This window comes from Pseudopodoces humilis, chromosome 1 (assembly GCF_049639895.1).
Source record: "Pseudopodoces humilis isolate 2021_Gansu_Grassland_sample_001 chromosome 1, ASM4963989v1, whole genome shotgun sequence".
In the NCBI taxonomy this organism is placed as follows: domain Eukaryota; kingdom Metazoa; phylum Chordata; class Aves; order Passeriformes; family Paridae; genus Pseudopodoces; species Pseudopodoces humilis.
In genome coordinates, this window is record NC_142200.1 from 111657557 (window position 1) to 111683392 (window position 25836).

A 25836-nucleotide genomic window follows, 5' to 3' on the forward strand; every position below is an offset into this window, starting at 1 on the left:
GGTGCGGGAAGGGAAGGGAAGGGAAGGGAAGGGAAGGGAAGGTGCGGGAAGGGAAGGTGCGGGAAGGTGCGGGAAGGGAAGGTGCGGGAAGGGAAGGTGCGGGAAGGTGCGGGAAGGGAAGGTGCGGGAAGGGAAGGGAAGGGAAGGGAAGGTGCGGGAAGGGAAGGTGCGGGAAGGGAAGGGAAGGGAAGGGAAGGGAAGGTGCGGGAAGGGAAGGGAAGGGAAGGTGCGGGAAGGGAAGGTGCGGGAAGGGAAGGTGCGGGAAGGGAAGGGAAGGGAAGGGAAGGGAAGGGAAGGGAAGGGAAGGGAAGGGAAGGGAAGGGAAGGGAAGGGAAGGGAAGGGAAGGGAAGGGAAGGGAAGGGAAGGGAAGGGAAGGGAAGGAAGGGAAAGGGAAGGGAAGGGAAGGGAAGGGAAGGGAAGGGAAGGGAAGGGAAGGGAAGGGAAGGGAAGGGAAGGGAAGGGAAGGGAAGGGAAGGGAAGGGAAGGGAAGGGAAGGGAAGGGAAGGGAAGGGAAGGGAAGGGAAGGGAAGGGAAGGGAAGGGAAGGGGAGAAATAAAAGAGAGAAAAGAGAGAAAAGAGAGAAAAAAAAGGGAAAAAAATTATTTTAATATCCCCCCCAATGCTCTTATACCTGCATATGATAAAGATTGATGCAGCTTCAAGAAACAACTTAATACAATTCCTTTTATATAAGGAATAACATGGTGATTACATTATTACCTGAGAAATATTCAGTACCATGTAATTACCAGTTAGTGGAAAAGTGCAGGTTTGGTTTACATATACCATGTAGTCACTTTGCTTAAAAATAATAATAATGTACATGAGAATTAGGACTATAATTTTTTTATATCCAGAGTAAATATTTAAAGATTAAATTGTTGCTACCACATTTATGTTATGATCAACATATGAATATTTACACTTACAAGAGTAGAAATAAATCTTTGAGAACAATGTTTCCTTACTATTTAAGGCATTTTGCAAAGATGGAAGCAGATGGATAGTAACAGAATTATACAGTGAGGGGAGCCCAAAGAATGGAGACCATAGTTAGAATACACACCAGAGAACTGAATTTCTTTAGCATATCAAGAAGATGACTAGAGTGGCAGTCTGATAGCACTGCATAAGTACCTTTGTGGGGAGAATAAACTAGGGAGAAAGGACGTCTTTATCCTTCCTGAGAAAGTTGTGACAGATGAATTCAAAACAGAAATTAGTGAGGAACATTTAACTGCAAGGAAGATGATCCACTGGCAAACATTAGATAGAAGAGAGGTGGTCCTTTCTTTCTAACTGATGTCTTCAAATAATTTCTGAAAGTCTTATTTTAGTAAGACACAAGCATTATCTCAATATTAGGTAACGGGTAGTATTTCAACTGCCTACGATATAAAAGATGTGAGGCAAAATGATCTGCAGGTCTCAAATACTCTAAAGCTACAAGATAGTTTTGATTAGTATGGGGTTTCCTATGTTTTTCATCCTTCCATGGAAACACATTTCCTATTTTTTTTTTTTTTAATTTATTTTGCTAATTTAATTCCAGGCATTCTAAGACCCTGATATGGCTGCAACCTGTGATTTCCTTCTCCCCTGTAACAGATTTAGGTATCTTATCTCCCCAGCTTTTCAGTCAGTAAGATATTGTTTCAAGATGTTTGTGCTTTTTGGTTTGAATCCATTTTTTGTTGGAAAAAAGCTATTCCCTTTGCCACTCACAGCCTCAGAAGACATTTATTTTGACAAGTTCTCCTCATTGCTCACAAATTATATCTTTTCCCAACATGTCTTGCCTGTATATTCTTCAGCTGTCTGCTTGAACTACAGGAGGTTGTTTATTTTCTCAGACAAATGTAAAAAATCTACAGAAACCACTCTTTTCCTCTCGAGATGTGGTTCATTCTACACCTTGCAGCATCACCCTTTATGTCAAGGTGAGCTGCCAGAGTATTTCTGCACTACAGTATCTATATTTACAGCGCTCTCCATAGAGAAACCTCTTTGGGTCAGAAGAAATAACTTCATTACACCTACATTATCCTGAAAACCTCTGAAAGATGCACAGGGTCCTTTAAAGAAAGGAAAAAACATAGAAATTAAAGGCTCATCTCCCTTGTTTTACTTCAGTGGAAACTGGAGCATAACCATTTCTACTGAAATCCATGCAAAGCTTCTATAAGTAGAATAATGATCCTGTGATTGCTCAAAATCTCACTTCCTAGTCCTTGTTGCTCCCTTTCAGTTGCCGAGTTGAGTATTATTTCCAAAGACTAAATTTAAGACATGTAAAATGCAGGTAAGGTGAAGATAAGTTTAGTAAAAAAGATAGGCAGGCAAAGAAAAGCAACCCATTAGAAGCTTTTCCAGAAGAATAAGGTAGGGAAAAGATGAGGATGAAGCCCAAACTCCCAACAGCAGAGTGTTTAAATGCCTCACTAAGATGCCCCCAAGCTAGGTCACAAAGGGATGGAAGCCTCTCCCTGATGTGTACCTTTGCTCTGAGGTGACAGCTAATTGAGAATCTCTTGACTTTGGTCATTTGCTGGGAACAGCACCATAACATTCTTTTATGACCATTTGTGTTGTACAGATTTTCTCGTGTTACTGGAAAAGAATAGTGTGAACACACAGTCATCTCCACCTAGACCTAGGCTGATTTATGCTACTGTCTTCACAGTCTCAGGTTAAGTATTATACTGCTGCCCGCCAGCAGTGCAATACTTGACTGTCTGACTGTCAGCATTTCCATCATAAATTTCTGTTTTCAGAAGCTTATGACTTCGTTGTAAAATGTCGCTTGGGGGAGGAATCTTGCAAGGTCGTTTTAAGTTACAAGACAGCAAACAAAATAAAAAAGTTAGAGGTTTCTAACACTTTCTTTGCACTTCATCATTTAAAAGGACCTATAAAATTCTTGTTCTGCTGTTCTGCTGTTCAGCTGAGTGTGACAAACCTGTGTATGGTGTTATTAATACTACTATCTCTTTAGGGAAGATACTTAAATAATACTTGAATGGTATTTTATTGTGGGATTATAAAAAACAATTTTTATTTCATTGATTCAGTGTTACCAGTTAAGTCCCTCCTCAAGGTATATACCAATATCTCCTTGCTCCCTTTTCCAAAGCCCAAGGAGCTCTTCAATTGAACTCATGGTACCTCAGGCTTGGATTATGCAAATTGCTCAGCCAAATTATCTGATGGCTCCCAACTTTCCAGCTTCCTCCCTCATCACCTTCCAGAGCTGCATATTCATTTTCATCTTATGGAGTCCCATTGATATTTGTCTAGGGATCCTGACCCATCTGTCCTTCCCTGGAGTTTGCTTCTCCCTGAAAGTGATGCTTCACACCTGTCAATTTTCTTAGGGATGCACAAAGTCCATCAAATTTTTTCCAGGTTGCAACAGCAGATGAAAATATGAGGGTCTCGGAGACACATCCCCACACAGAACTCCTCACCACCTGCAGTGTTGCTCTGAGACTTTTCCAGGGAGGCCTTTCAAAGGAAATATATCACCACAGGCATTGGAATATTTTACAGATAACACAAAAAGGCTTTGGAGCATGTTTGGGATTTCCTGTTTCACCTGAGATATTCAATTATCCTGGGATATCCTGAGATATGCAATTTCCTAGGAGATGCAAGATGTGACAAATCATTCTTCTGACTGAAAGTAGGAATGATCTGTATAATATCTAAGCCTCTACTACCATCCCAGATGCTGGACTTATTCAAGTTAAATTATAGCACCTTTTCAAATCACCTTCAATTAAACCCTTGAATAAGGAAGAACAATGCACTTTACCTCTTCATAAATGAATCCCTAAACTGACTGAATGTTATTTATCCCCTGGTGCTGCTGACTTCTATGTCTCCAATATAGCAACATCACTGATCCTCAGAAATCTCTCTCTAAATATTCCACCTTTTATTTAGCAAAACAGCACCACTGCTTTGTCACCACTGTGATTTTGTCATTCTTTTATCTTCTCCCACCTTAACATCTGAAACTCATCCTTTGTGGGCCTGTGGAAAGCCAGGTCTTCCAGAACATACAGTTATCTCTTTATAAGTGGCAACACTTTAGGATGAAGATAAATATTTCCTTCCATGCTCTCAATACCTTTCCCTATCCAGTAATTCCAGCCTCCCTCAAAGACCTTACTACCTCTGATCTGCTTTTTACTCATACCATCAACAATACCACTAATGTTGTTTGCCAAACTCATAAAATATCAACTTTAAAATTATATCTTGCAATCTGTCTTCAAATACAGTTTCTGTGGATTTTTTTTTTGTATTGTTTTGTTCTGTTTCATATTGCTGGTTTGTTGTTTTTTTTTTTTTTTTAAGGATGAAAGACTATGATTTTGTTCTAGGCTCTGAAGAATACACTTACATTTTCAAAATGAAAGATCAGCTGCTGAAATTACTAGATGATTCCCAAGAACAGGTATTTAAGAAAAACATCCACAAATTTAAGTGCTGTGATGACAAGGGCATCACGGTGTCATTCCCTCTTTTAACAGGCAATCTTACAACAGACTGAACTCAAAGCTTCACATCCAAAGAAGTGCCTCCTTTTTTCCAACATCCTACTTCTAGTAAGAATTTCTGCCCCCTCCTATTTCTTCTCATTTCTCTCTCTGCTCTAGGATAGGCTGTGTCTAGTCTCAGCTTCTGCTTGACAGTGTCAGCAGAAGCACCCCTGCCAAAAGACCACAGCAATGCAAGCCCTGTGGAATGCCAGCTCCCACGAAGAGTCTGAAGGCAGGTAATATAGCCTTGAAGTAAAAAGCATGGGCCAGGGGTCAGGCAGAAGCAGATGTGCAGAGGTTATAGCATGGATTAGCTTTTATGAAGCCACAGTCGAAGTCTAAAGTTTCCCTTCTCTGGCCCCTTGCTCATAACTCTCCTCCCCAAAATCTCCCCTGGGGTGTACCCAGGCACTGTTGGCTCTGGCCACAGAGAAATGGAAAAGATTCAGGAAAATCTGTTCAGTTGCTTTTGAACGGTGCAAAAGAGAGGAAATTGTTTCATGGCTTAACTTTCACTCAGATCTAGTTTTGTATGCACATGGTCTAAGGGAGGTTGTTAATGTCACCAGACATAACTAAGATCATTTTGATCCAGGAACATTTGAAGTTCTCCAGGTTATAAATGATTAAGTAGCCACCTGCAGTACTATAATACTGCTAATCATACCCACTTAGAAGAAAAATCTGACAATAGCTGCCTACCTTTAGACTTCTGATTGCATTCTGAATGAATATACTTATTTTGAGACTGACTATTTCTATGATTGGGCAGACTCAGAAAGTGACTTTTAATCATCATAAAATGTAATTAATAGCTTTGAAACATCACATTTCAAAATGGTCGTATGCTGCATCATTTCAGCATATGTAAGTGTAACTTTTTCCCTGGTGATTCTGTGGCTCTGCTTAGAGCTATGTTAAGCATCATGGCACATTCCACAGTCAGGCAAGAATATACTGTGATCAAAGTTCCCAGGTCAGAATAGCCAGGATCTTCACCTAGGGCGCTGATTTGAACTTCTAAAATCTTATATGGACTGAAATCCAGTTTCCATTCCCTGCCTATACTGCACTGTACCCTACATTGTACCCACTCAACATGTGCTCGTGACATACGTACACTAGAATACCTAGTGACTTGATGACTACGAGCAAAGCTAAAGAAATTAACAACCTTTGTTTGGTTTGACATACAGGAAGAATATAACAGAAAGCACTTCTTTAAAAGAAGAAAGTCAGTTGGTCATGTAAAATTAAATTATTGTATTGATAATTCAGCAAAGACAGGAGTCATCATTCAACTATGACTAAATTCCTGGATGATTTAGTCTCACTCAGATTAGTGGGAGATCTGCTGTAGACTTTGATGGAGTGAAGGTCTTACCCTACTTTGGTTTGCATGGTGAATTACACAACCTACAAGTTAGATCATTAAAGGGTTCCTGAAATAAGTACCATAATTAAATACATTTTCACAAAGTAAGTCAATTTTCAACAATGCGAGTTTATCCATGACTTAGACTAACTATATTTAGTGAGCTAGAAAAATTCATGTTATTATCTGCAAGAATGAACAAGGATCAGTATGCCATCTTTCACCATAAATGTTTTGCCTTTTCCCATTTGAATTCAGACCATATTATCTTAACATTTTTTGTGCATGTTGACCTTTCACATCAAAGGCAGCAGTAGCACTGCAATGTCATTTTTCTTGAAAGCTAACTTTTTATCACACTGTAACTCATTTCACTCAGTGGTATTATGACTCCAACAGAAGTGCCATGATATACCAAGATATGATGGATTTCAGAGAAATTTGCAAGACGAAGAAGTAATTTTGCCTCCTCTACAAAGCACAGTGTTATGAATATTCTGTAGAAACAATGATCTCAGATTTTTTTCCCCTTTTTCCTTTGAAGCAGAAGACTGATTTGCAGCAGAATTGCAAATTTCTCTCCTTGTTTTTTCAATACCTTTCTATATATAGCACTCTATTTCTTGGCTTTTGAAAAAAAACCTGTTTGATTGGAGAATGTTTCAAGCTGAAGAGAATCTATGTAAATATTCCCTGAGAGTAAACATGGAGCCTTGTCTATCTGTACTAACAATGAAGTACGTAGTAATAATATGTTGCCCATTCTGTCTAAAATGTCTGACTACTCCATGAGGGTTTGTTCTATGCAAATATTTCTTCTTAAGCTCTTTTCTTAGCTGCAGTTCAAGGAAGCCGCAGCTTTCAAGAAAGACACGTTTCCTCAGTTACAGTTCCTACCCTTTGCTCTTCTAGCTGCTAAATTTACTTTCTCCTGTTGCAAAATCTTTGACAAATATTTAAACAGTTTCATAGAATGATTTGGGTTGAAAGGGAACTTAAAGACTATCTAGTCTCTCTCCAGATTTCTTAAAGGACCCTTCAGGTACTGAAAGACTGCAGTAAGTTCACCCTGGGACCTCTTAAGCACAGGCCTTGGTTTCTTTACCAAGTATGTGCTTTTTGCTGTAGGACATTTATTATTACCCGAGATTGATCCTGAAAGGATAACTCACTATTCCTAGCCATTTTTATTTATAGGTATATACATATATGTATATATACATGTATGAACCGGTTTTTAGAGCAATGAAATGAACATCCTTCCTCACTGGCATTTCTTGGTAGAAAGAACGGATACAATGGGATCAAGGTGCTGCTCTGCATCTTCCATAGCTGTGAGACTTCAGAGCTACAGAACAGACAGCATTTGCAAAGGACCAAAGGTGATAAAATGTGCATGAATCAAAGTAAGAGCAAAGGTTTCACCTGGCAAAGCCGACTCCTCTGCTGACTCCATTCGCATCTCTTAATATTCTGGTGGAAATGACATGTCCAAAGGGTTTCAGCATATTCTCCAGTTCCTGCTCATCCATGGACACAGGTAAATTTGAGATGTATAGATTTGTGGGATCTTGCTCTTGTTGCTACGACAAAATAAGAGAAATATCCTCAGTTAGGCTTAACATAATAGAATAGCTTGTGGCTCCTACAATAAGGGACAGTTAAAATAGGATCAAGCCAAGAATTCATAGCTGCACTGGAAGAAAAGCTGGGTAATCTTTTCACGACAGCAACGTATTTGCCAGATTTCTGCAAACTCTCATGCATGTGCGTAATTCTGCGCGTGATTGCTCTTATTGAACTCAGTGGCACTACTAATTTATAGAAAATGACTCTCATGCACAAGTATTCTTGCATTTGTGTCCTAATTTAGCAAAGAGATTGTGAAAAAAATGTGATTTCCACAAATGTGCTAATGTTAACATAAATAAAGAACAAAAATTCAATATCTATTTTAGGCAGATGTGCTTTCCAGCCTGAACACTTCTCATTCAGCCTATTCATTGTGAAAAAGGTTGCTTGAAAACACAGAACACTTTTCATAGTATCTTTTTCCTTTTCTTTCCCCTTCTTCTTTCATAATAATGAGCAGTAAGATCTAACTGGGCTGGGGGCAGGAGTGGGAATTCTGCAGTTCAACCGATGGTCCTAGTGAGATAGGTCACATGTTTATTCTGAGACTAAATCAAAAAAATCTTCTAAAACAAAGCCTGTAGCATGAATAATTGGAAAAACAAATTTGAAAGCAGCTCTCTTGTTCTATTTCAGATCTTTAGGCTAAACTTTCCATTTTGGTAACTACCCCAACTCCTATTCTTGCTTGCTGAATTACTGCGAAACAACATGAAAGAGACATAGATGCCATATGTAAAATAAGTGTATTAAAGCAGTAAAAAACCTCTTGTCTACAGACAACCAGGTCTTGATTGCATTAAATCAATTTAGTTATGCCCTTGCAGATTTACATGGCTCTGTCCATTTTGATTGATACAAGGTTTACATAATATCTGATTACCTGCCAGTATAAGCCTGACTGGGATCAGGCATTACTACATAATTTCAGCTAATGTTAAATAACCAAAAATATAAGATGCAATCATTATACTGTGCAGTAATCCACAGTATATCTTCTCTGAGAAAGTTCTCTGAGACAGTTTTTAATTCTTTTTATTCCACATTTTAATGGGCAGAATTAATTTTTACTTGTTCAACACTGAGTTGACAACAGCAATACCCTTTTTTTGCTGAGTTGTCCTAAAATCATATTAATAACCTTGCAGCAGTGCTGCAACCTTGCAATGTTATGAAATTACATACAGTCCTGCAGCCATCTGCCCTGGTTTAACTAAACTAGTTTCAAATTACACTCCATTAAAATCAGTGAGAATGTGCCTTGTCAAACACAATCATGCATTCTGTTTTGAGAAGATGTATGAAGACAGGATAAAACCAAGATGTCTGCTCTATCACTGCCTTGTACATTCAAGGCTTCAATACTGGAAAGAGAAATTGCTTCAAGCTATGATACACACACACCATCTTTGAAGGGACAAGAATGACTAAGGCAAATCTAATGTAGCTGAATACCAGAATCAGAAGCTGAAGGAAGTTTTTAGCTTTTCTTACCCCAGGCTCAAGGGCAATTTCAGCCTTTTTGGATGAGACAAAAAACTGAAAATGGATACCCCAAAAGGTCCAAAATCAGGAGGCATGTAAGGCTGTTGTACTGTTTAATGTGGATTCTGGTCTCAGGGCTATGGATGCTTGTCTTTGGACATACTGGCAAATGACCACTGCATTCTAGCTTTGCATCTCCACACTCACTACCCCACGAAACAACACATTACCGTGCATGATGAATTCTTCACTGTTTTACAAAACATAAATAAAAGACCAAAGTAGGCATGTTTTCAAGCTGCTGTCCATAAAAATATACCCAGTTGTTTCTATGTCTTACAGTAAGGGGCAGAAGAGAGGAGAGGAACACCACACACTGAACACTGAACTTATTGCAGATTCAACTGTCTGAAGTTACAAACTTCAAATCTAGAAAAACCTTCTTTCCCTTTTCAGTTATCTTTCCCTGCAGTCATCTTCCTTCCTCTCACATCAATTTACATTTATACACATCCAAAAGCTAGTTCCTCTCCAGTAACCAAAAGATGCTAGTGAGGGGTCAGAACTGCTACAGTACCAACAATGGAAGGGAAATCATGCAAACAGTCCTGGAGGGAAGGTAGACAAGAAAAGAAAAGGAATATGAGCTTCAGATCACACTTTTAGCTTTGGGAAAAGCAAGGAGACAAGAATGCAAATAATTTTCTTTCTCTCTCTCTCTCTTTTTTTTTTTTTTTTTTCTTTTCATTTTTCATTTTTTCTGTATGCAAACCATTTCAGTTTTACTGATTGGTAGTTCCTCCCTTTTCCACCCTCCACACCCCGAAGACACACAAAAAAAATGAAAGATGTAGGAATTTGGAAGCACCTTCATTGTTACTAAGTACTTTGAAAGGGTGAGAAATAGAGGTAGATAAAGCAGAGCCATTCAAGAAGCAAATCAAAGCAGAAAGTTTTGCAATTCCAATTGGCACAGTTCTTCAGAAATAATTCAATTTTTATGCAAACCTCTACCTATTGATTGGTTAAGGGCTTTGATTAATCCACCAATCAATGCTCAAGGACTAACATCTCTTGCTAATATTTAGAAAAAAATATGCTGATGAAATCCCTGTAGCCAAAGACCAGACTAATGTGGAAAAGTGGAGTTATGCATCAGTAACTTCACGACAGTCTCTGCTTTCACTGAAGCAACTCAGTCCCGCAGCACATTAAAATGAGAATTCTCCCTTTGACTACTCAGTTTTCAAGCTGGGCCAAACAAATAAATAAGAACCGTTGCCAATGTGTCTCACTTCTAAACCAGGAACACATAAGCCTTTTAACTGTGCTAGAGATTAAATGTCCTTGTTTTAAATCTGTGGAAAGTTAGCTACACTCTGAGGATGAATGAAAGACTAGCAGACCATAGTCACTCTTTCACAGGGATCTGCCAAGCCTATCTTTTATCAATGTGATAAATAAATGTTGCAAGCAGGGAAAGACAGATGAGACCATTCATGCTACCTCCACAACACAACAGTGTTTTCTAAGAAAGGAAAAAATTCACATTATTTTTCCTTACTATACAAATATAACATTTAGAGAAATACCCCTTTCCCTTACAGCGAAATATCACCCCACAGAAGCCACAGCTGACTGAAACAGGATGAAATGCCTTCACAGCCATGCAGCTGGGAGCTGAGCAGGCTTTACAGTGGTGGTGTGGAACCCAGCTGCCCTATCACTGTGCAGCCAGACCCCACTGCCACCTACCCTCACGAGTCCCTCTTTCTCAGGCTTGGTCCCACTCCCAGCCTCTGGCACTGAGGCTCCTTGTGATCTTTATCAGTTGTGCAGAGATCTCTGATGTTCAGCATGGTGGTGCTGACACATGCCTCTCATTTTGCCCAAGCCTTTTCATCCCAGATTCCACAAGCTCCCGTGTGAGATATTCTCTTCCCCATCCCAGTGCAGCTGCTGAGCTTTTCACTGTCAAAGGTAAGCATCCTGCTGTTCAAAATATGCCTATTTATTGACAAGATAAACCTAACCAGAACCATAAGTCTGAGCACGCCTTTCATAATCTTAAGAGCTGACAACTCAGTTTCTGCCTTCAGTGAAGGAACAGCTCCCAGGGTTTCAGGACTGATGGTGATGTTAGTGTCTGGATCAGGCTTCCTGTGGTTCATTTAATTCTCTCTAAGACTTTTCATTAGACATTAAAAAAATGCTGCTTCCCATCTTGGGCCACAAAAAACCCATTTATTATTGCCTCCAGTCCCAAAATGCACTGACTGACCAGTCATCAGTGAGAGAACTGGAATTTTTTTGTTTGATACTGAAAGTCACTTCAGAACTGCATCTTCCTCCTATGTCCCTAATAGTCTGGGCAGGAACCTAAAGGGTTAGTGGCAGAAAGCTGAACACTCACCACAAACAACTCCAATAGCACTGTGACTTGGATGCCCAGCAGCTGGAGACCTGGAGCCAGTGTGGTGGGGCCACCAGCCAGGCAGAGCCTGGCATTTGCTAGTGATTTCATAGAATCCTAGAATCACTAAGGTTGGAAGAGGCCTCCAAGATCAAGTCCAGCCATTAACCTAACACTGCCAGATCTACCACTAAACCGTGTCTCTGAGCACCATATCTATGTGTCTCTTACAAACTTCCAGGGACCTCTCTGGACCTCTCTTTCTACCTCAGGAGTGACACACCTGTAGATACAGTCTTCCCAAAGCACTCCTGTCCCTTGGATCTAATCCCCCACGAGTGAGAAGGGCCTCCCCAGGGGGACCAGGGTCAGCCACTGCAGCTGACCACTGGCCTGGAGGCTCACAGGAGCAGGGGGCTGCTGGGAGCAGTGGAAGGCTCTCCACAGTGTGGAAGCAAAGCTCCTCTGCCCTTCCCAGGCCCCGTGCCAAACATGGGCAAAATAATGGGTAAAACACCAGGCCAAGTTGCTGCTTCATGAAGAGAGTGGTGAAGGCAACCATGCAGCCTGCTGGGTGTGCCAGCTGCAGAAGAACCATGCTCAAGACATGCAAACTTGCAAGCACAGTCTCAAGGCACGATCAAAAGCCTGCTCCTGTCTATCCTCACAGATGTTCATTTTAGCCATGATCTCCCACTTGACAGCCCAAGGATTTTCCATGTACAGCTTGCACTTGCACTGCAGCCTCAAAGAAGCAGGGATAAACTTATCCAGTCAGTCCCAATCCTATGAAATCCTGGCACAGCCTCACACCTTAGGCTAAGCGCATTCTGGGATCCCGGTATGTGCCAGTCTCTGTGGGTACACTGAGTGCCAGAGAACGAGCCAGCAAAAACAACAAAAAAGAAATTAAGTCAATTTAAGCTCCTCTCCAGAGAAGTGCATGGCTTTTTGCAACTCCCTTTGCTCCCACTGCAGCCTATTTTACCACCATTGTATGAGCATAATACCTCAGCTCCTCTGGTCCTTGCATTCCAGGGGCCATAGCTGCATGCGTATGTTGCAGTTGGGCCATTCTGGCTGGGGATGTGTATGATAGACACTCTTGAGGTGGTCAAAACCACTCCTAGGAAGGCTTAAAATTGTGAAGATTTAAAATTATTTTCATTCCAATTTGAAAAAAAAAAAAAAATTCAATTTTAAAATTGGAAGGTTTAAAATTGTGAATACAGCAAACTAACAGGAGGTCAAGCCCATGTTTTCAATTAGCTCTGACCAACTCCAGTGGTCAGCAGAGCAGGTGTCCTGCTGCAAGGCTCTGGAGGTCAGCACTGGGGAAACAGCCAGAAATTTTGTCACTGCCTTTTAGGAAGAACTGGGCCAGTCACTCATCCCCCGAGGCCTTTGCCAAGGAGCAAAATAAGTTTATAATGCAGAGGATTTGAAATGCACTACACCAACAGCATTTAAAACAGAAAACAAACAAACAAACAAACAAACAAAAACAAAAACAAAAAAAACCAAACCAAAAATCACCAACAAACCCTAGCAGAGGGTGTGCTGCAACTCCAAGTTTGCTGTTTGCTTTGCTGGGCCCTCCCAGACACTTTTGAAAGACAGCGTTCAGATGGGATTTTCCCTCCCATCTTGACATAATCTTTGGAAGCAAAGCGTGAAAAGCTGAAAGAACAATTCCTGCTTGTTTGAGCTGAGGCTGAGCCTCTTTACACAGTACGTTTAGTAATGCATTCTTTAAAGACACGTGTAGGGAGGGGCAGATAGCTTTTGGCGATGTTATTTTTTGTTCCAAAAAGGAACTCCAGCCTCTTTTAATCTGTGCTCTCAGTAGGACTGGAAACTGAGTGTGTTTGGTTTATCTGGAAACCTTATGTACCAATTCCTTTTATTGAACCTACTTTATTTCTCAGAGCAGCTTGCTCTAGAAAACTAAGCACTGATTATGAGTTCAAATTATTTCTTTATCCATCTTCCAAACTTATTTGGGAATTTAACTTTGTATATGGATCAATGTGAGATTCTGAACTCCTCTTTTAAAAGATATAATCAATACTTATACTAATAGATTATATGCTTTTTTTTGCCTTTAATAAATTGAGAATTCATAATATTAATTTTGACACAGGTCAGTATTACAACTTTAGAAAAACAGATCTGTCTTTTCAGACAGGTTCAAAACACCCTCAATCAGTATTTTTTCCCAAATTAGTTCATCTCTGCCTTATGGCCACTGCCCAGATCTTCAGCCTATGGATTGAACTCGTTGTCTTCTTTAAAGATCTGGGTTGAACTTCTGTGTCCCCCCAAGATAAAAATGGTAATTTTTAAAGAGCCATTTATGTGGAACCATGTATATGAAACCAGATCACGTGTATGGAAATATTTATGTGCCATTTCATACATTTTCCAGTGTTTGCTTACTGTTTTGAAAACTGCAGTTGTATGGTAGCATCAGTCTCATCTACAGCTTATTACATTATTTCTAAACTGGATTCTTTATAGCCACTACGCTTAAAAGAAATTTAGAGGAAGCATGAAATACTTTCTCTCAGTAGATTCACATTCAATAGCTCTTCTTGTTGTTCTGTTTTGTAATATTTATGTTTTGAATTCTGAAGATCATGAGAACTTTTCAGGACATCTAAAACAGATTTTCATTTAAAAGCTGATTTTATGAGCATTTGGTTGGAGTCACACAACAAAATTCTGAATGAAAAGACTTTCCCCCCAGTTTTCTATTGTTACTCCATTTATTCCTGCTGCTTTTCCTCATTAATGTGGCATATTTTTTCACATGTGCAAAAGATGCCTGGTTTCAGACAGAGTAAGACACTGAATTTATAATCCTGGTGTGTAACTTCAGTTCTAATATCTAGTGTCTTCAAGGAACATTTAGAGAGGTTCTCTCTTCACTGACCTATCCAGGCATGGCAGGATGCTCCTAACTTACTTAATCACTGTTAGATAGGATGAATACAGGCTAGTAATGTGAAAGTTGGAAGAAAGTCACCCCAGACTCCACCACCGCCTGGTATCAGAGAAGGGACAGCAGGAACTCCTTTTCCTTTTTCTCAGAGAGGATGGGAGGGAAGGGCATAATATAGTGGTTGGGGATGGAGATCTTGCCAGTGTATGTTCATGTGGTGCCTTTCCAATCACTGAAGATACACTGATATGAATTGACAGTAGTTCACTTTCAAAGATTTTTTTACATTACATATTTTTTTGTATAAAGAACAAACTAACCAACTCTCATGAAACCTTTGCTATAACAATGGTCCAGATGATGCAGCCTTCCAGATTTGTCAATGGTATATTTTGAGCCATCATTGCAGTAACACAAGGTGAACAAAATGAATGAAGTGCAGCTGCCAGGGTTCCCTTTGACTTTTTCCTTGCTTATTTGCTTTCCTTTGTGTGGGCACATTTTTAACAATGTAGACAGCTAAATCAATGGCCAGTTAACTATTGATCCCAGGCTAGTTTCACTCTCTTGTTGAGCACCGCACCAAAAGGCTTACAATGCTGTATAGAAGGCCTAAACTTCACATGGATTTAATTAGTGCACAACGTATTAATAATATAACAGATACAGTTGAAAGAAACTGCTAAAAGTAATGCAGGCCTCCTTATCAAGAGTATTTCCAAAGTCCTTTCATAGAATCTTGGAATTGTTTAAGTTGGAAAAGACCTTTATGATCACTGATCCCATCCCTTAACCCAGCAATGCCAAGCCCATCATTAAACCATGTCGCACATCACACAAACCTGCCACTTTTAAATCCCTCCAGAGATGGTGACTCCACCGCTTCCCTGAGCAGCCTGTTCCAGTGCCTGACAATCCTTATGGTGAACATTTTTTTCCTCATCAATCTGAACCTCCCCCGGTAGAACTTGAGGACGTTTTCTCTTGTCCTACCACTTGTTTCCTGGGAGACCGACCCCCACCTGGCTACAACCTCCTTTCAGGAAGCTGTAGAGAATGATAAGGTCTCTGCTGAGCCTCCTTTTTTCCAGGCTGAATAACCCCTGCTCCTTCAGTTGATCATCACAGGACTTCTGTTCCAGAACCTTCACCAGCTCCATTGCCCTTCTCTGGACCCACTCCAGCCCCTCAAAGTCTTTCTTGCAGTGAGGGACCCAAAACTGAACACAGGATTTGAGGTGAGGCCTCACCAGTGCCGAGCACAGGGGGACAATCCCTGCCCTGCTCCTGCTGGCCACACCATTGCTGATAAAAGCCAGGATGCCATTGGCCTTCTTGGCCACCTGAGCACACACTGGCTCATGTTCAGCTGGATGTCAAGCAGCACCCCCTGATCCTTTTCCACCAGGAAGATTTCCAGCTGCTTCTCCCCAAGCCTGCAGTGTTCAGTGGGGTTGTTGCGACCCAAGTGCAGGACCCAGCACCTCACCTTGTTGAACCTCATACAGTTAGCCTTTTCCCATTATTCCAGCCTGTTCAGATCCCTCTCTAGAGTCTCCCTACCCTCCAATGCTCCTGCCCAACTTAAGATCATCTGCAAACTGACTGAGGGTGTAGTTAATCCCCTCATCCAGATCATTGATAAAGATATTAAACAGGACTGGCCCCAACACTGATCCCTGGGGATCACCACTTGTGACCAGCTGCCAACTGGATGCAGCTCCATCCACCACCTTTCCCTGGTCCTGGCCATCTAGACAGCTTCTAGTGATGAAAACACATGTATCCAAACCACAAGCAGACAGGTTCTCCCAGAGACTGCTGTGGGAAATGGTGTCAAAGGCTTCAGTAAATTCTAGGTAAACACCACCCACAGTCTTTCCTCACCCACTAAGTGCGTCACCTTGTCATAGAAGGAGACCAGGTTGGTCAAGCAGGACCTGCCTTTCACAAACCCATCCTGACTGGGCCTGATGCCCTGGTTGTCCTGTATGTGCTGTGTGATTGTGCTCAAGATGATCTGCTCCATAACCTTCTGTGGCACCAAGGTCAGGCTGACAGACCTGTAGCTCCCCAGATACTCCTGTCCCTATGGATAGGTGTCACATTTGATAACTTCCAGTCAACCACAACCTTCCTGCTGGGAAATGATTGAAAGTGGCTTGATGAGCACTATGTGAGCTCCCTCATTATCCTTGGGTGGATACTGCCTGGCCCCATGAACTAGTATAACAGAGCACTAACCATTTCCCCTGGGAATATATGGGCTTCATTCTGATCCCATCCCATCTTTCAAGCTCACCTGAACAACTGCTGGTTATTATTAAGGACTGAGAAAAAGAAGGCATTAACTACATCAGCCTTTTCCTCATTCTTTGTCACTGTTTCCCTCTACATCCAATAATGTATGGAAATTTTCCTTAGCTCTCCTTTTACTGCTGATGTATATATAGAAGCAATTTTTTATTTTCTTTCATGGCAGTAGCCAGATTACTGTCTAGTTGGGTTGTCAATCCCAACATGTTTTTTGGTGAAGAAGCCCTAATTATCACATGACCATTCTCAGGTGCTTCTGAGGTTTCTAACACATCAATAACCCCTGTGTTCTTGCTCCTGCATGGATCTCCATCCCCTATCTCCACTGAGACAGCAGATCTCACTAGCACACTGTCCCTCAAACACTGGCATGATGCCACCAGGCTTATCTCTACTGAGCCTGACTTTATCCCTTTTCCACTTTAAATTTTTTTGCATAGGCATTGTTGGAAGCATGAGCTATCTCCTTAACCAAGACTGTCTAAACACAGATGGTTTCACAGGAAAAATACTGAAGAACAGAGAATATTTGGTTATTCAAAGCAGCTTATTTTGTCTTAGGTACCTTCAAAAGAATCTTTTTGTTGTTTGATGGTCTTCTAAAGGCTCCAATATACAAAGATTTAACATCCTGAGATGCTAAATCTCACACCCTGACAGATCAACTTCATAGTAGTCACTTTGCCTTTTTAGACTTAGTGTTGACTACATGTTTCATAAATTATCTTTCTTGTGTGCCCAGCCTTACTTGATTACACTACGATGGTCCAAAATTTATTAACATTGTGGTGTTTCTGAAGAGTTGCAAGAGATTTGGCCCCAGAATAATAATGCAACCACTACATAGCATTAATTAAGCCAAATCCATCTAACATTATAAATACAGCTAAAACTAAACCTGCAACATCCTTTTTCCTATAAACTTGATTGTCACTAAGTCATGTCAAAAGTCTCTTAACAATGAGTTCATTTTCGGAAAAGACAAAGAAGTTCTGCTCACAAACACAGAAAACACTCAGAAGTGCTCTTCTGAAAAAAAGCATTCTCCCAATGATTTTCAAAAGTATTTTATTGTTATATGCATAATTAAATTTAAGAATTTCTGAACTTTATAATGACCCAAGAAAAGAACTGCCATTTGAAATTCTTTTCTGGAGTCATCTAATCAGAAAAGAGAGATGTGACTTGGGCACCCAATATGCATAATTAAATTTAAGAATTTCTGAACTTTATAATGACCCAAGAAAAGAACTGCCATTTGAAATTCTTTTCTGGAATCATCTAATCAGAAAAGAGAGATGTGACTTGGGCACCCAGCATTACCGTGCCATCACTGAAGCACTCTTTGCAGTCACTTCTTAAACAAGGCATGGGCTAAAATTTGCTTTACCAAATTTTGTCCAAAAATTGCAAACAAGCAAATTTCTAAACCTCCTGACCCATGAAGAGAAAAAACAAAATATATTGTAGGAAGTTATTTGTCAAAAATACCTGTATCAGGTCCACAGTACAGTATTATTTATAACTACTGTTTTAATTAAAACCATGAACTTTAAAAGAGTTCACAGTTTACATATGCCCAGGATTTCTTCTCTCTGTGCAAACTATCAGAGTGCTGTGTCTGCTGTGTAAGCTGGACTCAGCTTTCTTTTAATTAAGTTTGTTCATGGACAGCACAGCATTTGCTAAAGCTAAATATTGCTGGAACTGAATTGTTATTGGTCTGTCCAGCACAGAGCTGCTGCAGAACCTTCCATCATGCAATTCACCTGCCAGTGGTGATTTGATTTGCCCTTTGTCTTCTGTGGGAAATATGGGCTTGAGTCACCATGGTTGCTTCTGTCAAATCCTGTAACATACATGGTAGCTCCTTTCAGTTCCACGGAATACAGTCGTAACCAGAACTATCAAAGACTGATATAAAAACCTCTTATTTGTACTTTTGCTATCATAAGGTGAGATTTTTTTAAAACTCCTTGCTTCTTAGTCTGGAAGTTCCATCTTCCAGTTTGCACAGTACAGTGCAGCCAAAAAGGCAGATCAACTCAGAAAAAAACATTGTGTCATTCTAGCTTAGCATATGTTCAGTTGTCTCCATATTCTCTTTCACTTTGTTTTAGTGAACTGGTTTGATATTTTTAGACTGGTTTGATATTCTTATTGCTGTTAAGAAAGAATCAACTAATTACCTCAGATGATCTGATGGCTGTCTATAGCAATTTCTGAAAGTGCTACATTGACGCCTACCCAGGAACCTGAAATCAGAAACTCATAACCTCTGGAAGCAAAAGGCTAATTTACCAGATGAGCTGCAATCTAAGATGAATACCTTATCTATTTATTTTGATTTGTCATCGAAGGTGTTGTGGTGAACTTATGAGTTTCCTATTGCCCATTGGACAAAATTGCCTCAAGTATGTTTGTTTCCTTTATGCCATACTGGGCTAATGACATGCTGATTGATGTATATTTTGCAGGATTCTCTTACTGATATTTAGACAATAGTCAAGTCCTTTTTCCCTGCAGAGAGTTAACGAATCTTGCAATTTAACTCTGCTATTAGCTTTCTCCCAGAACAAGGTTTTACATGATACTGTCCAACAGAAAGGATGTGTTTGTGATGTGCAACAGAGAGCAAAGAGGTCACAGAAGAGATTGCTTGCTTTGCAAGTGGACATAGCATGAAATCAGGTCACAATATAAACTTTCCATTATCAATAAGGGAGAAAAGAAAACTAATTCGACCTAAATTTCCATATGCACTAAATCAATAACATTAAATTAACAGCTTAATTTAAAGTGCTCTTAAAAAAAAACCCAAATTAAAAGTATGCACTGAAACATCCCATTTTAATAGATTCTTGTGGTTATTATTTGTAATTTTGAAAAACATGATACAGCAAATAATAAGTATTTAGTAGCACTGTTTACTTAAGTTCTTCAAAAAATACCTTCAGTGCCAGTGACACTAATCGGCTGAAATGCTTTTTTTATGTATGTAAAATGCTCAGTGAAAAAAAATTCTGATTGTAATAATATACAAAAAAGAAATTCAGTTATTTTATATAGTTATATATATATAATATATTTATATATATATTATATATATATTTATATATATTATATATAATATATTATTATGTAAAATCATACTTCCAAACACATGACATAAACACCAAGTATTTCAAGATGAAACTCTTGTTACATTGAGGCAATATAACTCTTATAAGAATTCTACAGTTCTTCTTTGCTGAAGCTGAAATATCAAGATTTATGATAAGTGATGCTCAAAAGCTGCATTTGTGCACACAGCAACTCAGATTCTAGAGTAAATGGCTTAAATGATTACAGCATTTCTAGATTGTGTTTTTTAATCTACATTTGTCAAGATGGCAGCTCTCAAGAGTAGTGAGTCCTGGAGCTGACTGGGCTATTCTACTTCCTTACCTCAAAGTTCAAAGCAGAATGTCTGTGCTCACAGTAATATTAGACCAAAAGGATGGCAAATGGCAGTGGAAACAAATGGTTTTCTCCCTAATGTGTCTCAGGATACAGTACCACTTGCTCAGTGCAGAGGTCAGAGTGCAATGTCATTGCAGAGGACAAAGCTGGGTTCCTCCAACTGTAGATAAAAAGCATTTAGACCAACCTGTGCATTAGCCCCTCCTGTGTAGCTTGTGGAGACTGTAGCAGGTGTTAGAGCACAGGTTGAATACTCCTTCCTTGGCAAAGGAAGCAATGGGACCTTTTTAAACAACAGGAGCATGGCAAAGGTGAGGGCTTTGCTGTCTGATCTTCCAGTGGCTATAGGATGGCATAATGGAGCAGCAGAGCAACAAGTTACAGATGTGTTTGTGCACACATAACCTGTACTTGGCCACAGTGGCTTTAGGACTTACTGTCTACTATTTTTAGCAGCTGTGCTTTCCAAGTACAGAGTATTTGCTCTGTCATGGCCTGATACTTCTCTAACTGAATGCAACAGAAAAATTCTCTTTGGTTTAGTTGGAAGCATCAGGATCTGTGCTCGAAAAATATTTTCAGAACTGCATTCAGTTTAATAAAGATGCAAATACTCCAGTGAATGTATTTCTTCTGATGATCATCATGCATTTATTGTTTTTCTTTAATATTTCATTTCAAAGCTGCCAGAAATACAAAGACAAAATAGATTTGCACACGGGGTTAAATTAGTATCAATGTTGCATCCACCTGTAGATCAGCAGGAACTCCTGTTTCTCTTGAGAAGCTTCTCTAGATTTGGGGTTAAGTCTGAGGAATCTAAGGAAACTCAGATTTCTTTGTTTTAAATTTAAAGACTTAATATTTTACTGTCTACACTTGGACTAGAAAAAGACCATAGCTATTAACAGTAGTAAATTATCAGCACTGGGACAGCATTAAAAGCTTTAAGAGGACTTTTTGGGACAGTAAAAGGCTTTTTAATATTTGACCTACTGACCCAAAGGCGAATTCAAGCAGTGCACAGGTCCCATGTGATTGCCTGTGAAGAAAACGGAAGGCTTTTTTTTGTCATGCTTTGTGTTACTTCCTATAAACCATAAATGAAGTCAGAATTTTCTAGTCTGGGAATTCCTGTTGGGATAAAGATTGAGGCCTACTTAGCCTGAGTCCATACAAACTGCTAGAGAAGAGTTATTCATCTTGATGCACATGCCAGAAATAGAAACCTACTAGTCCTTGAGGATGCATCAATTTTCAGGGAGTCTGGATACTTTAAACTACTACAGAAACCTAAGGAAAAAAAAAGAAAACGACATAGACACTGCTTAAGGAAACCAAAATCCATCATAAAACACCACCTTGACAGCTTTATTTTGAGAAATCTGTATTTAACACAGACAAAAATACCATTTCCATTTAAGATCAGGCTCAGCTCACAAAATATACAGTGCAGAAATACTTGTACTATATCTAAATGCATCAGATATAAAAAGGCAACCAAGTCATGTTTCAAGTGCGACAAGGGATGGTTATCACTCAGAAGCATGACAGATGCAACACTACCACATTTTCCCTATTTGTGGAATTTCCAAAGCTGAGTCAGCATGTCCCAGAAGAGGGTTAGCAAGAGGGCCTTGAAACAATCAGTTTCCACCCCCACAGATGAAAATGAGGAAATATTATGAGTAAGGGAGGAAAATGAAACTTTCATTTATTTAAAGCATAACATACTAAAATAGAACAAAAAGGCAGGGTTGGATTGCTGTGATTAACACTGCTAAATTCCATTGCATAACACAGTCCTGAACTGCTGAGCTGTCTACGCTTTCCTCAGCACCCATTAGAGCAAGTTTTGCTCTGTGTGATGAGATTGCCCTGGTAAATGACGTTGAGATTAGGAGCCAACATCAGGAAAGAAACATGCAATGGTTAATGATAGGGTTAACCTATCATTAGGTTAGGGTTAAACTGCCTCTTTGCCAAATTGAGCAGGCATGGATGGTCCCATGGTATCCAGGCAGGCGTCTCAGCAGTGCTGGCACTGTCCATCTAGATTTTTCCTGCCAGGCAAGCCCACTGCTCCACAGCTGCAGTCAATGTCAAAAAGCAGAGCCCAGGCAGCAGGAAGCTGAAGGGGGACTGGGTTGTGTGTGACTGCTTCCCTCCCTGCTCTGCCCTCAGCTGACCTGGGGCTGTGACCAGCTCCAGGGCAGCTGCAGAGGTTACAACTAATGAACAGAGAAAGCACAGCAATGGCAGGAAACAAATCAATAACCCATGGTGGCCAGGGAAGAGGGGCCAGGCGTCTGCAGTTCCTCATAGTATGCTTGGGAGAATAAGATGAGCTAAGTGTCAAAGCTTACCTTCCCTGGTACAGAAACCAAGTACCACTGGGGAAGGAAGCATTATTTAAGGGTATATTATCCTTTGTGTAGGCAGAAAATAGGGATCTGAGTGGTTTAGTGCATTACCTAGAGGTTTGGGGAAAGTCAGGAGAGAGTAGTAAGCACTCCATTATCTCTCCTATACTGGAGGAGAGAGGAAAGATAGAGAGAGCAGTATGAGAAACATGGTTCTCCTCTTGCCATTTGACGAAAGCAGAGGGGAAAAGGGATGTTATTGTACTTTTCCATCCACAAAGAACATAGTGCAAGATGGAGGCAGGGAGAAGCAGTGAACCAAAAAGTAGTCTATGAACTCTCTTACATCCAAAAAAACCAAGGTAAGCACAAGTTCTTAATGAGTTTTCCTGCAAACCTTTCATTAGTTCCTTCCACATTTCATATCAGCTAGAAGAATGTTGTTTTCTCAGCAATGAACACTGACTCAAGTTTTCCAAGCCAATGAATGTTTCCAGTTGCATATTCACAGAGAAAAAGACAAAGTCAACCATTATCTGCAGAAGGAAGCGGAAAACCACTCTGAAATTAGAATAGGTATAGCAAGGTCGACAACGTGGCTAGTTCTATCCACCTATGAAAGGTCAAGACAGAATTATGAAGCAAATTTTGTTGAACCATGAGGAACCATAACCTGGTCCTACTGTGAAGAGGAAAAAGAATTTCCCTCTGTTCAAGAGACTGGAGTGAAAGGGCACATGTGCTGTTCTTGTGGCAGAAACGGAGTTTTGAGAAAGCCATTAAGCAAAGTTATTGGCAACCAACATGAAATAACAGATTCAGTTGTCAGCTGGTGAGATGCATCAGGGCTGGGGTGGCTGGACAGGGGCTGTGCAGCACAGGGTGTCAGGGTGGGAAGGAAAAGCTCAGAGGTGCTTCTGCATGAAGCTCATGAAGTTCATTGCCTTAGTAACACAGAGACCAGGGGGAAAATTGTACAAGGATGGCACAAGATGATACAAGAGAACAGTACAGCTGAAACTGAAAGATATTGCAAGTTGAATTCAAATAAAGCACAGTACTTTAGCCTGAGTACACATGACCAGTCCCTGGAAGAAGGAGAAATGGATGAAAGAAATGGTCCAAGCCCTGTAACTCCATCCTTCCTTTTGTTTCCAGAAATCTGGACTTGGCTGGGTGTGACTGCTCACATCCCAGTGACTTGTTATGTTGTACTAAACTGGCCTGTGAGAAAATGCACTAGCATTCCAATATTAAGCTCTCTGAGGTTCATGCCTATCTGTTCTTAAGACTATTCAGTATTTTGGCTGTGGGTAAGGTGTATATGTATATGTGTGAGCCTGTGTGTGTGTGTATATGTGTGGGAATCATAGAATGGCCTGGGTTGGAAGGGATCTTAGAGGCCTTGTAGTTCCAGCCCCCCTGCCTGTGGGTAGGGATGCCTCCCACTAGATCAGGTTCCTCAGAGGTCCATCCAGCCTCCCCTTGAACACTTCCAGGGATGGGGTATCCACAGCTTCTCTGGGAAGCCTGTTCCTATGCCTTGCCACCCTCATGGTGAAAAATTTTTTCTTAATATCTAATCTAAATATGCTCTCTCTCACATTTAAGCCATTTCCCTTTGTCCTGTCACTACATGCTCTTGTAAACAGCCTCTCTCAATCAATGGTGGAATAATGTGTTTGAGTACGTAAGTATAGTGCTATATTATATACATAAAAACAAAATATACACATAAAAATGCATTCCACTTTACATATGCTTTCAATTTTGAAGATCTGGTTAAACAGATGCCTATGTGTAAAAACATATAAGACTACATCCAGACTTCCAAAAAAAGGATGCACATTTGCAGTTATGCATCATGTGTGCAAGTGACTGTGTATGAAAAGCTGATATCCCCATACATAGTCACTTAATGTGCTTAGCTGGTGGTCTGCTTGTATGTGACTAAATATATCTGCATGTAATCATATTTTACATTTACTTGTATATGTGTATAAGCTGTTCATATAAAAAGTGATAGCTGCATCAATCCAACAAATGAAGGATGTTATTATTCTCTTTCTCCTTATAAATCATAAGCAACTCTAAGATTTTCTGCAGTAATAAAACTGTGAGACAAGATGTACAGGCATTCCTTGAATCCCAGACTGGAAAGGAATTACAGTTGGGCATTTTGTTTGTAGTGGGATTTCTGGGAATTAAAGACAAAGGGGAAACTGCTGCAGGGTATAGAGGGAGTGGTGTGGTCTCCTCCTAGGATGCTGAAAGCTGGACCTGATTCTTTTGTGGGTCCTTCAATTATCTGAGTCATCAGGACAAGGGGGAATGGGTTCAAACTAAAATATGGGAGGTTTAGATTAGATAGCAGGAAGGAATTCTTTACTGTGAGGGTGGTGAGATACTGGAACAGGTTGCCCAGAGAAGTTCTGGATGCCCCATTCCTGGCAGAGTTCAAGGCCAGGTTGGGGTCCTGAGGGGGAGTTCTGAGCAACTGGATCTAGTGGAAGGTGTCCCTGCACATAGGTTGGAAACAGATTTCTTAAGATCCCTTCCAACTCAAACCATTCTATGATTCTATGATTCTATTACTTTATTCCAGATTCAGAATAATTTTTTATAATGAAAAAGACAGCATTAAAGAAGAAAACTTGAACTATCTAACACTTTAGGCTTCTGGATTGCCTCTCTCGGGTGCTGTATTCGTAACTTGTTTTCAGAACTGTTTTAGTGAAAAGCTGAAGGCTTAAAAGTGGAACATCTTAAACTCTCAGCTCTCTAATACTACACTGCTAGTGCAAAGAAGTAGAATGAGAGAGAGACATTTTATCATGTAAATTAGGAGTGCTTTATCTGAGGTGCACTTTGAAGACATAAATAAAAAAATAAAACAACCTCAACCATTTTTTGTGGAGGTAAAATGCAGTTGTTTCTAAAGGAGGTAAGATGGAAAAGATGCCTGTGAAATTCCAGAGTCTGTTTGTGAGATTCCCATCATGACTGTAGCAATTCCTGGTGGCACATGGTAAAACAATACTGCTGTGGATGTGTGAGCTTTCTTTACTAGCTGTGTAAACACTTTAAACCTAAGGGACCAAACCTGATACAATGCAGTCCTGAGAAACCTGTGTTCAGCTCAACTTTGTCAACAGATTAAGCTAATGTTACATGAATTCTGTGAACCACTTAAAAAGAAAAAAACCCAAATCACAAAAACCCCCCACATCCATGTGCTAAATATGGAGTTGGTCAGAAAACCCCAAATGTACCAAAAAAACCCTCAAAAACGCTCAGG

General features: G+C 40.1%; 1 protein-coding gene across 6 annotated transcripts in view; it reads right to left on the reverse strand.

Moving 5' to 3' along the window:
• Window positions 1–25836, reverse strand: part of RBMS3 (RNA binding motif single stranded interacting protein 3) — a 708653-nt gene that overhangs the window by 148347 nt on the left and 534470 nt on the right. For all 6 annotated transcript variants that reach the window (XM_088051401.1, XM_088051399.1, XM_088051425.1 and 3 more), the window contains one exon: window positions 7349–7506. In XM_088051401.1, coding sequence (XP_087907527.1) covers window positions 7349–7506 — 158 coding nt within the window. The remainder of the gene's footprint in view (window positions 1–7348; window positions 7507–25836) is intronic.